Below are 11,983 nucleotides of genomic sequence, written 5' to 3'. Positions count from 1 at the left end.
CAGTCTCTAAAATTCTGTTAAACAACCCAGTCAGGAAAACTAGCACTTCCATACTTCCACTGGTATGTCATCGGGACCAACTGACGTTCCACTCTTCATCCTCTTCAGGGCTTTTCTAACTTCATCCTTTCTAACCTGATCTACCTTCTTCCTAATAGTCTCTGGTTCCTCGTTTCTACTTTCCCTTTCATTTTCCTCATTCAACCACTCCTCAAAGTATTCCTTCCATCTTTTCAGCACACTTTCCTCACTTGTGATTACATTCCCCTCTCTGTCCTTAATCAACCTCATCTGCTGCACATCCTTCTCAGCTTGATTTCTCTGTCTTGCCAATCTATACAACTTTTTTTCTCCTTCCTTTGTGTCCAGACTCTCGTACAACTCCTCATATGCCTTTTGTTTGGCCTTGGCCATTTCCCTCTTCACCTCCCTTGTCCTCTCTTTGTACTCCAGTCTGTTCTCTTCTGTTGTCTCACTGTCCCATCTCTTCTTCGCTAATCTCTTTCTCTGCACACTCTCCTGGACTTCATCATTCCACCACCAGGTCTCTTTTTCCTCCTTTGTCTGCCAAGCACCTGCCTACCTGTCAAGTTAATTGGTTTTTAGTTATTTTAAATGGGAAAAATTAAATCGAGGTACTAGTCGAGCGACATATAAGTGGAACGGATTGTATATAAAAAAGAAGGGCCTGGCCAGTAGTATTATTCTGGATTGCATTGCAAATCTGCATTTACCACATCGCAGATATATTATGTTTAACCCAAGTTAGTATGTAAAGAATTTCAGAATGTTCAGAGCAAAAGAAATGTTTCTTACTTCTTGAGAAAGACTGAAAGGAAGTTTTGTGCTGTTCTCATTGCAGTTTCATACGAGTTGGTTATTAACACATCTTGATCAACCTGTTAAAGTTGAAAAAATATATGTGTAGGTGTCAAAGGTAAGTATACAGTAAAGTATATTTAAAATTTTACAACTTTTTTTTGCCTTCATCCTTTTACCTTTGTGTCATTTTCTTCAAATGTTTCTTTAACACTGGGAAGGTGGACTACACACTGGATGAGCTGCAGCACCAAAGCTGTCACCATCTGGATGTACATCGGCTCACCGTCTTGGTCAGAACTGTTCAACCTATAAAATACAGGACATTATAATTTTAATAGGTATTAGTACTACCAAAGAGCACAATTACACTTCAATTGTGACATATGAATTTAGCATATAATATGTAACTTGCCTAAAATTCCTGAGGGAGCGTTTGCTGGTGGGCAGTCTCGCCAAAGATGTAAAAATCTCCTCCAAGATAAGCTGCCGGTGCTTCTCATAACGTGAGAACACCTGGAGATCATTTCAAAGTTTAGATGTAGCAACTCATAAATGATGCCTTAAGCAGTGCCTTTAAAAATTGAGAAGAACAAAAGCCAAACTAAAACTCACAGCAGTCACTAGTTTAATTGCACACAGCTGCAGTTCACTGACATTCTCCACAAAAAAAGGAGTGATTCCCATAGAAGAAACCTGAAAAAAAGAAAAAAGATAAATGAGCTTAGTTAATCTAGAAGACACCAAAGGACAAACTCATACATTGTTGTTATGTGGTCATTACCTGGAGGATGGTGGTGTCAGTGAGTAGCTGGATCTCTAGGAGCTCAGAAATGTTGCTGACAATGTCACAGACTTTGTTGTACAACATGACAATAACTCGCTGTTTGTGTGTGGAGCATTTAGCACGCTTTGCCTTGGAGCTCAACAAGCCACCTAAAATAACAATGATGCCTTCATTAACCTTTGATGTTCTATGACCTGCACTGCTCTAACCTACATTCAAAGTGCACAATTTCTGCAAAATGGAACAAGACAACATGTTCTCACCTCCATGAGGGTCCACCCGGTATACTGGGTCATACTGTGGATACAAGCTGTTCTGGAGATGGAACTTGGTGTATTGCAGCACCCGCTCTATGACATCCTCTATGTAGACAGCCTTGGGCATATGCCCTGAGGTCATGATGTTGAGGGCTGTCAGACAGGCATCCGCTGACTTTGTCACTCTCTCCATTATCAGGTCTCTCCAGAGTCTCTCCTCATCCTCGGCATCATGGTCCTGAGGGTAAACAGAGAAACAATTTAGATCATTGACAAGCTTCCCTAGCAGGGCAACTTCTTCATTTTCTTTATGTCACAGTGCAACAACATATAAATAAATTAGCAAGAAACATTAAAATAAGGCAGTTTGTCCTTTATACTGCTTTATAAGACAAAAAAGTTCACAGTGGACTCATTTAAAAAGGTTAAGAAAAACTTCATTAGGAACAAAGAAGAAGCTCACATGATTCATTAAGGTGGAAAGTTTGGCCCCATCCTGGATATTCTTCTCCAGTATGTTTAACAGCTTGACAAGTTTATCTGATGGAATCTACAACAATACAAAACATTAACTAGAATGAAACATCTCTTAATCAGAATCTTACATCAGCTACAGGCACTCTGCAGCATCTACATTACATAATACTGAACTGTAACCTACCCTGTTAGAAATGCCCATGGCTTTAATCTTGGCAGACTCGCTGCCAAGTTCATTTAATTGGTGTTTCCCAAGCAGAAGTTCCTGAGGTATCTCATCATCATCACCCGCTGAGAAATAGAGGAAGAAAAATAAATTCAAATTAAAATAAGATTTATAATAAAACTTAGGGAGTTAAGTGCTAAGCTGTCAATCAGCAGTGATTGATACCCATAGCAGTAAAATCCACATCCTCTAGATTCTCCAGTATGTTGTCGATGCTCGTCAAGAATCTTTTAAACGTGGATGAGTCCATCAACTCTTCCTGGGTTAACTTTGGTTCATATGCCTTCCTTTTCTTTTGCTTCTCCTTCATCTTCATTTTTCTGGCAACTACATTTTATAATCATTATTTTAAGATTGTTTTGAATATGTACTTTTTACATTTCAACTGTTTTTCCAAACCAACCTTCACTCATGCTTGGAGGTGGTGAATCGTCTTCCGATGAATCTCTGTAACGACTGCCAGAGCCTCGTCGCCCATCACGTTGACCACTTTTTCGATGTTCCCCTGAACCTCGTCGCTCCCGTTCTTCGAACTCCCAAGAACGATCTTTGTCTCGGCGTTGTCGCTTCCTTGCAGCTGTACAGAGAATTAATGTCAAATTTGAACAATGGCAACTTCACAACGGGGAACTTGTCTGTAAATTAAAGTTAATGAATTTGAATAACCAAGAAGCAGACTTACATTCTCCGTTAGCATCGCGTTCTTCATCAGAGCTGACCTCAGCATATTTGGGTTTTTCATTTACAGTGCTTCGTTTCCTCTTGTTCATCTTCACTCTTTCACACAGTGGCATCGTTGACTCGATCTCTGCCAGGAGCTCTGGAGGTAATTCATTCAGAACTGCTGGGTCCATACCGCCTACAGTATAACGAAAGCATTTCAAACTTTAAACCAAAATTTTAAATAATTTTATAGGTTATGAGGCATAAATAAGTATTTAAGTGTATTTGATTTAATAATTTTTGTTCTTACTTTTGCTGGACTTTCCTGAGGAGACCCTGTTCTTCCCAGACCTGCTGTGTCGGAGGAGCCGCTGAATTTGGTCAACTGAAAGCTTTTTCAGAACCACTACAGGTTTAGGCCTCTTCTCAAAGTCCTTCACCAAACCCAGCCTCTCCAATTTGACTTTGGGCTGACACCATGGCTGACTCTCACTTGTCCCACTGCTGTCCTTGTCTCGCTGGATCTGAAGAAAAATAATTTTAAAAAGCTATGTTAAAATTTGATGAAACTGTATTCTTGTTAAACAAATAAGCAAAGGTAAAATGTAACAAATAAAGCTCAAAGTTACATGATATTTGTGATTCTAATGTAGGTCTCTATAAAATAGGTAAAGTTTTACAAAGAAACACTCCACTCTTCTAACACAACAAGCTGTGAAAGACCAAACCACAATAATTGTAGGTGACTTTGGCGTTGGATTTTATTTAATTATATAAACTAAAATATTTATTTTTCTCTTTACTGAAAACATCTTTTAACCGCATCCTATAACAACAAAATATATATACAGTATATTACAGAAAGACCACAGGTCAAACACATCATGTTAACTGATAATTTAATATCAGATAACAGTTTTAAACATATAACATTTCAGTCTGTGGGAAACAGTGCTGTATGTTACACAATTGCAAATTTAACCATAAGTTTTCTAAGATATTGTCTTCTTATGAATTTAATTTCAGAGTTAAGCATTTCTCATTAACCTATAATTTGATTGCAGTCTCATCAGAGTAATTGGAATTTGCTGTTTAGTTGTGTTATGTTGTTGGTTTAGTGTTAGATTTGGTTATCATGCATTTGCTGTACAGTGGATTTGCAAAGACATGCTGTTGTAATACGTTAAAAAAATCATCTAAACGTGCGAAAAGATAGTTAGTTATAACATAAGAACTTTTTGGCCAAAAGATTATAGACAGTGGGCTCATTTTGCAGACTGTCAGTGAAAAGCTTTTACTACTTTTTGTAGTAGCCTATTTTGTTAACACAAACTCACAAAATAATACGTTAAAAAAACAGCTTTTCCCCCTCACATACGACCAAATTTAGTTTTAACATAGAGACATTAAAGTGAGATAACTCTAGGAGTTAAGTGAATGCCAATGAAAAATAAAACAAAAGCAGCAAGAACACCAGTTTACTCTGCTTTTGTGAGAGCTGAATGATTGGTAGATGAGAAATTGTTTGGTTTGGTCCAGATCACCTTAGGGATCTGGAAGTTCTTCAGAGCACCACTATGCCCTCCCAGGAGGTGAGCAGGAAATGAATCTGGAAGTTGAACACCAGTAGCAGACGCTTTGGAGCCATCTTGCCTATTGTTGCTCCAACCAGGCTCTCCAGAGGAGGAATCCCGGAAACCCGACCTATCTCTGTCAGTTCTGACTCGACTTCCATTCTCAGATTCTCGATCCCTGTCTCTGTCTTGTCCATGTTCTTGACGGTTTGATGACTTTGGCATTTCTCCCCCTCTGTCTGAGGACCTATCATCATGCTGGTGCTTTGATGACTCCCATCCATCTCTCCTACTGTCATGTTTATCAACCCTATTTTTGATGACTTCAGGTCCCCCATCAGGTTTATACTGCAAAGCCGTGTCAGAGCTCTCGACAGCAGCTGACCCACTCGCTGGTTCTCCAGGCCAGCATTGGGCTTCAAGGACTGCAATAGGGGCCACCAGACAGGTGTCGAGCTGACGATCAGTTTGGCCTGCCTGCTGGAGGTCGATGCTCACCATAAGGGGCGGTCGGCTGGCACCATTCCCGGCTGCAGTGGCCTCTTTCGGTGTTAGTTTGCAATCACTGCCCCCACCCGTTGCTCCACTTCCTGGTGCACCTGTAGGGCCACCTGGTCCACCAGCTCCAGGCTCCAAAGGAAAGGAGTCCTGTTTTCTTTTCTTAAGTGGCTTGTCTTTAAAAGGAAGAAAGAAAAACATATCAATGAGAATGAATTAGAATTAACTTTGCAATGATATATACACATATGAAGATACTCCCCACACCTTTATCCTGGACTTCCTTGGAGCACTTTTCACTTGCTGCTTCTCGTTCTATCCTCTCAATTTCAGCGAGGGCGTCAAGCTCTGCTTCATCGTATGGTGAACTGGGTGGTTGAAGCCCACCTCCACTGCCTGCTTGGTGAGGGAGTGGCAGTTGTTGCAGCCGTGCTGCTACATTTTGCTGTAGAACAGGAACCTGTTGGTAGCCCTGCTCCGCTTCCATGTTGTCCGTGTTCTGTTCCATGCCTGATGCATTGTCACCTGAGACAATGTATACAAAATGTTTTCACCAACAACAGTTTTGTCAGAAAAACAAAAACAATGCATTTCATAAACCAGTAGACATTATTAGGCCCAGATTAAATAGAAAAAAATTAAAAAATAAATTCTCTTACCAGGGGGATCCGACTCATTTGATTTGACCCGGGACAGTTTAAGAGTGAGTTTTCTTGAGTCCTTGTTTGGAGAGCTGACGATGTCGTACATGTCCTTCTCCTCTTTTACTTTGGTCATCATCCTTTGATGTATATGCTGTTTCAGGTCAGGTGCTCCCTCCCTTGGTGAGGCTGCATAAGGAGGAGGTGACTGCATAATCAGTGGAGGACGTGAACCAGCTAACCGGATTAAAAAAATGAAAAACAAAAAAAATATTACTGTATGTAGAAAAGAAGATGAGATATAAAGAATAAAATGGAAGTAGCTCTTGAATTACATCAGCCACTAATGTAAAATTGAACATATAAAAATAATAACTTCAGGTCAGGTGGAGTCTACTGAAAAATTATATGATATTTTTCCCTTTATAATATTTCTACCTTTGGGAGTTCCTTCACTTCCTGCTGGGGAGCAACCAGACTGCGGAGACCTCAGAGGAAAAGAAGGGTTCCTCATGGTAGAGTCACCCTCCTGGACAGAACAGATATGGTTATGTTTTCTCTTGATAATAAGTTTGTTCATTCCCAACTTAAATTAGGAAATGTATGCATTTACAAAAAGCATCTGATATGTAGAACACTCACTGAACCATTTCACCAATTTGTAGGTAATTTATGTTCCTAAAATGTATTTCCACATAACAATAATAATAGGAAAAAGGAGATCAAGTTATAAAGCTCTACACAACTTGTGATTCATGATTATTTCATACTTGAGAGACTTTATTAAAAAATACTAGTGCCTTGTGGATCAACGTTGCATAACAGCTCCTAGAACTTTTGACCCTTCATGCAAGTATACTCATATACTGTATATGCATCTAATTAATCATACTTCACTGCCCAGCCGTTGTACAATATTAAGGTAGTCTTCAGTGCCGTGTCTGTCTGAATGGTGGTTGGCAGCATTGGCCATTTGCCCTGTTGCTTTGACCTCATGGATATTTCTTATGCCGCCTGGAACCATGGGACTGGATACAGCCACTACAGGATGAAAAAACAAACAGATTAAAGGTGGAAAAGCAAATCTGACATGTTTTACATTAGAAATGCAGTATAGCAAATATTGAAAATCATTAATGAAAAAAATGTAATCAACTTATTAAATTGTAAAAGAAAATGGTACAACAAAAACACATCTCTACCTCTGGTCAAAGATGATTAATATCATTTACTGCAATTTCGAGCAAAAGAAACAATAAACACATTCTGGTAGAACATAATTCAGTACTTATTATTGGAACTTGAATTGCAAAGTCACTTGCATGTAGAACCATTCAACATCTTCATCAGGGTGAACAGAAAGCAGTGGCAGGAAATGACAGATAAGGATGACATTGCTAAGGCCAAAGGCTTCACCTTACCATTGTAGTTAAACACTTTTTTACTAGAATTAATCTCAACACACATTTATACTACCATTGTTTGAAATCAATTTGTGACAATAATCAATTGTTTAAATCAATCTAGCTAGTTAAGATGTTTTAAAACCTAGTAAAATTAAAATGCAAAGTCTAAAAACACAAATGAGGATTAAATGAAATGACTAAAACTCACTTAACTCTACAAAGTCCTTTGAAAGACAGTTGTCAAATCAGTAAAACTCTGATCAAGCAGAGAACGTTAAAGGGCCTCCAGTTCAGTTCACAACTCTCCATGATGCAAAGAATGTTTATATTAATTATTGTAAGAAAAGTTCTCCATTGCATCAACATGGGCAACTGCTGGAACTACTACTACTACAAGAATTGGTATCAGGCATATTTGTATAATATATCCTGTGCAAGACTGAATCAAAACAGTTTTATTATTTTTAGATTAAACTCAAGTATGTGATAGATGCATGCCTGGTAAGAACTGTACTGCTTCATCCCTTCTAACTTGTACAGTAAAAGAAAAATCTAAAATTAAAAATATATATAACTACATCAAAGTAAACTTACAAACTTCAAAGCAAAGAATTAATCAATAAACAGTCAAGCATAAGTATATATTGTTATTGGAGAACAGCTCATACATATGTTCATATTTGCTGTACATGTATAAATAGAAACATGTAACACATAATCACTTACCTGGTTGTATCTGTTGGTGTTGGTTATAACTAGGCGGTTGTTGGTGAGGATACTGCTGGATGTAACCCGTGGCAGGGCTTTGGGGAGTGTAGGGACTGGGTACTGGACTGTTGTGTTGACCTATGTACCGACTAGTGGACCCACTTGGCGGTGCCACAAACCGACTGGAAACAAAAAATTCTGATGTAATAACTTAATGTTGTTGTACATGATGAATAATGGAGAAAAAAAGTTATTATGATATATTTAAATATTCTGACTAAAAGACCTACCTTGATGGACTTGAAGAAATTGAAGGCTGGAAGTTTGTTGATTGAGCAGGACTGTGCATGGAATTCTGGGTGATTTTGAACGGTGGTACCATCTGTTGCTGCATAACATCTGTTTGGAAATGGAGAATTATGTTTATTACGTTTGTTGATGCCGTATGCTTGTCGATAAAAACCTTGCTGGGATCTTTTTATGATAGAGGTGGTTGCTGTGTGTGTGTCCGTACTTTTCTCCCTGAAGATGCCAGGGTTCCTGGCCAGCATGGTCTGCAGCAACAGCGGTGCGTCGCCCTCTGGCTCATCACTACCTAGGTTGTCTTTTAGCTCTCTATAAGAGCATGAGCAGATCATGAAAGCAATATAGTAGATTTTCATGAAAACATTATGGAGGCATTATAGAAATGAATGAATGACAATATAGCTCCAATTAAATCAAATTAGTGTTGGTTTTGGGTTCTAGAATCCATACTTCAACAGTTAGACCGATTAATTTGAATACTCACATATGCTCAGTGGAGACCTGGTTGAGGCTATGGGCTAGCTGTGTTGCCAGATTCTCATCCCGACACCCCAGCAGACAGGTGACCTCCTCTGCGATTCTCCCATTGTATAGGAGGCTCTTAGTGGTGGTGGCAGGGAGAGGGGAGGGTAAGGGTAGTTGGTTCAACACTATGGTCAAGAAGGGTTGGTTTTAAGTTGGGGAGACAGGATATACAGTCAAAAAATAATTTGTGTAGACATAATTTAAGTAAGCAGTGTTACTCACAGTCTGTTAAGCTCGCTATTCCAGCAAGAGTGGTAATGGGAACATGAGGCATATCCCCATTCATGCTGAAGGTGAGGGTGGGGGAGTGTGTTGATACACAGGTAGATCAGGGGGTTAATGGAAAGCACCTGTCCTCACATTTCCTGACACCTGGACAAAAGCAAGATGGAGTCAGAGCAGAATAGAAAAAAAAAGTTTCTTCTTAATTACATAAACCATTGGCAATTTTACTATAAGGAACCAATTATAAATAAATAAAAATGTAATTATAATCAAAACACCGGCGAGTTTAATTAAAGAAGCATGGCACAGATAAGATTATCAACATTTGTTGCAGGATTGTTAAGCATTACTTTACAAGTCTAAAATTCTCCCCTTTGTAAAACCATTAAGTTCCTTTGTATATTTATTATAATTTGTAAATTTATCTTCTAATTCTGCCTATGATTTTTATGATACGTAATTAATATGAACACTGTTACAGGTCCAAATGATGTGCTAATCTTCTGTGTTTTTCAAGTGAGATGTCCTTGCTTTCAGCTTATTATGAACAATGCACTTAATCTGCCTTGACCCTCTACCACATTTAAATATCCTTGACATCACAGGAAGAAGTCTTCATGAGGTCAAAAGAAATCAGAGAGAAAGGTCAGCTTTAATTTTCACAGAACCTTAATGCAACCCACGCATTATGTTTAAAGCTTATCGTTTCAACAATCCAGTGAAGCACTCAATCGTCATCTACATAATTCTCTTAGATACAAAAATAAAGACATATGTCACAGTATTCATATAGAAAGATAAACTACCCTAAAACTATGATGTCACAATAAGAGTTTCAATAGTTTTTTAAATAACAAATGCAAATACCTTCTTGGAGAAATCTTTGCAGTCACATTTGGACTCACAGACATGTCATATAAATAAAATCCTACTTCTTTAATCTGTAGAAAGAGAACACAGCTCTGGGTCAGATCTTTGACATGCAAATCAAGGCATACAATTATGGACAAAGTTAACTAAAATGTAATGAGTAACACTAAGCCAAGGTTACAAAATGACACTTGGCAATTAAGGTTTATCGTGACAACTGCTGCTTAGAGTTTAATGGATAATAGAGTAGCTATATAAATGTCTAAATTGACATTAGATAGTGTGTTGTACTGTTTACCTAATGTAAATGTAATTAAAAATACACTAATTAAAACGAAACAAACGAACGTGCTACTTCTTCCATAATAATTAGGTAAACTGAATGTAAACACGCTCGAGTGCCAGCAGATCGTTGGGGTCGAGAGAATACTTTAATATAATATAGAGGGTGAACAAATAGATTTCGCAAATATAACAGTTTCTAGTGATTCTATGTCCAAGCCTCGACTATGTGGTCTCTCTTTCCCGGTGGACAGAGGCTTGCCTGACAGCTGTGAGACTGACAAGCAGGAGGCAGCACAAAGGAGCAGATGCATTGAGATGGTGGCGGCAGTTATGGGGGGCTACATCCTTCAGTAGCCAGTAAGCAACGACAACCACAAATCGCGTAGTGAAAAGTGATAACTACAGAAAACTACCTGCTGATTTGGTGAGGTCAATAAAAAAACATACACAATACTTGAAATACCAAAACCCTGTTACAAATGCCAACGAAGACCGAGCAAACGAAAGCTGTGGCAACGCAGCCTGTGGTGAATCAAAACATTTCAAAACAAGGTGGTAACGACATGCAACATCAGCCACGCCACAGGAAAACAAAATTTTACGTAATTGGGGATTTATAAACACACGCACACACACGAATTAGCGAACTTGTATAGTTCTTGTGGACGTTTCTGTTCATATGTTTATCTTAGCTGCATAATCAGCTACAGTCCGCTACTAGAGAACAAAACCACAGGCAGTCTGGAGCCAAGAAGTTGACTGTGTACATCTTACAAGCTAACTGTACAGTTAAGGCTACGACATGGCTGCTAATATTATATTATTACTAACACTAGTTTTAACATACACTTACAACAATTGTGTTTTAAGTAAGCTAAGGGTGCTAACTACCTCAAACTGTTGTTGGGTTTAGCATTTACCGCTTCTTATCGTTTAAATAAGAGGGAAGGAGATTCACATAATATAGAGAAGCGCTGGTTTGAGTAAATAAATTCTAGTCTATTTCCCTCTGAGTTCGACAAATGTAACTGCTTTGAGTAACTGAACGTAAACACAAGAGCCCCCAATAATATATATGTGGCAATGGCCCAAGCTTCTGGCTCGTCAAATGACATCCAATTTGAGGCCGTGCGCCTAGGCAAAGCAAAAACACACCTAAGCTAGCCTGGCTGGCTAGTTCGCTAGCTTCCGCTGCCTCCCGGTCAACGATTAACAACGGTGGCCCTGCAGCATAGCATACACTAACCTAGAATTTCATAATTTCAACCGAAAACAATTATGCCAATGAAAAACCATGAGTGGAATTGTATACCTTCGGATGTTGCGTTCAAAGGGAGGGGAATGTTTTAGCTTGGTTTGTGTCCGCGTCTGTATCTCTAGCTCCCCCTTTCTTCTCTCTCGCAGATCCTCCAGCAGGAACTCGACTGGCTCTGCCAGCTAGCTGCTAAACTAGCCTGCTAGCTATCAACAATAATCCGAGTCGGACTGATTCCTTCTTCCGACACTCAAAGGTGAATGTTTCGGCAAACAACAAATGGGAAACATTCGTTCTTCGGAGTTTCAGTGTGTCTATGTCGACACTGGCGGCTCTTTTCGACTTAAAACGCGAAATATGACGAATGTTGCGATCAAGAGGCTCCCCTCTCGTAGAACAAAATGCCGACCGGAAGTTCTGCCGTCTGACTGACCAAAGATCTCAGAAGTGACTCCCTCCAC

The 11,983-nt window shown here is 39.1% G+C and overlaps 1 protein-coding gene across 3 annotated transcripts in view; it reads right to left on the bottom strand.

Annotated features, from left to right (window-relative positions):
- nipbla (NIPBL cohesin loading factor a) overlaps window positions 1–11,983 on the bottom strand; it is a 26,905-nt gene extending 14,922 nt beyond the window's left edge. The window contains exons 1-24 of one of the 3 annotated variants that reach the window (XM_017042947.2): window positions 11,580–11,983; window positions 9,980–10,053; window positions 9,110–9,259; window positions 8,847–9,012; window positions 8,571–8,671; window positions 8,347–8,455; window positions 8,075–8,238; window positions 6,835–6,983; window positions 6,381–6,471; window positions 5,961–6,179; window positions 5,569–5,826; window positions 4,774–5,477; window positions 3,540–3,753; window positions 3,249–3,425; window positions 2,970–3,143; window positions 2,732–2,893; window positions 2,525–2,631; window positions 2,327–2,413; window positions 1,870–2,101; window positions 1,604–1,755; window positions 1,435–1,515; window positions 1,235–1,335; window positions 999–1,128; window positions 817–899 (exon numbers count right to left, since the gene is read on the bottom strand). In XM_017042947.2, the coding sequence (XP_016898436.1) occupies window positions 817–899; window positions 999–1,128; window positions 1,235–1,335; window positions 1,435–1,515; window positions 1,604–1,755; window positions 1,870–2,101; window positions 2,327–2,413; window positions 2,525–2,631; window positions 2,732–2,893; window positions 2,970–3,143; window positions 3,249–3,425; window positions 3,540–3,753; window positions 4,774–5,477; window positions 5,569–5,826; window positions 5,961–6,179; window positions 6,381–6,471; window positions 6,835–6,983; window positions 8,075–8,238; window positions 8,347–8,455; window positions 8,571–8,671; window positions 8,847–9,012; window positions 9,110–9,173 (3,725 nt within the window). In that variant the 5' untranslated portion in view covers window positions 9,174–9,259; window positions 9,980–10,053; window positions 11,580–11,983. The remainder of the gene's footprint in view (window positions 1–816; window positions 900–998; window positions 1,129–1,234; window positions 1,336–1,434; window positions 1,516–1,603; window positions 1,756–1,869; window positions 2,102–2,326; window positions 2,414–2,524; window positions 2,632–2,731; window positions 2,894–2,969; window positions 3,144–3,248; window positions 3,426–3,539; window positions 3,754–4,773; window positions 5,478–5,568; window positions 5,827–5,960; window positions 6,180–6,380; window positions 6,472–6,834; window positions 6,984–8,074; window positions 8,239–8,346; window positions 8,456–8,570; window positions 8,672–8,846; window positions 9,013–9,109; window positions 9,260–9,979; window positions 10,054–11,579) is intronic. The other 2 variants (XM_025053389.1, XM_017042948.2) reach the window with 2 other exon arrangements.

The sequence above is a fragment of the Cynoglossus semilaevis genome, chromosome Z, assembly GCF_000523025.1.
Source record: "Cynoglossus semilaevis isolate Cse_v1.0 chromosome Z, Cse_v1.0, whole genome shotgun sequence".
NCBI lineage: Eukaryota > Metazoa > Chordata > Actinopteri > Pleuronectiformes > Cynoglossidae > Cynoglossus > Cynoglossus semilaevis.
This window is presented reverse-complemented; position numbering and strand designations above follow the sequence as displayed.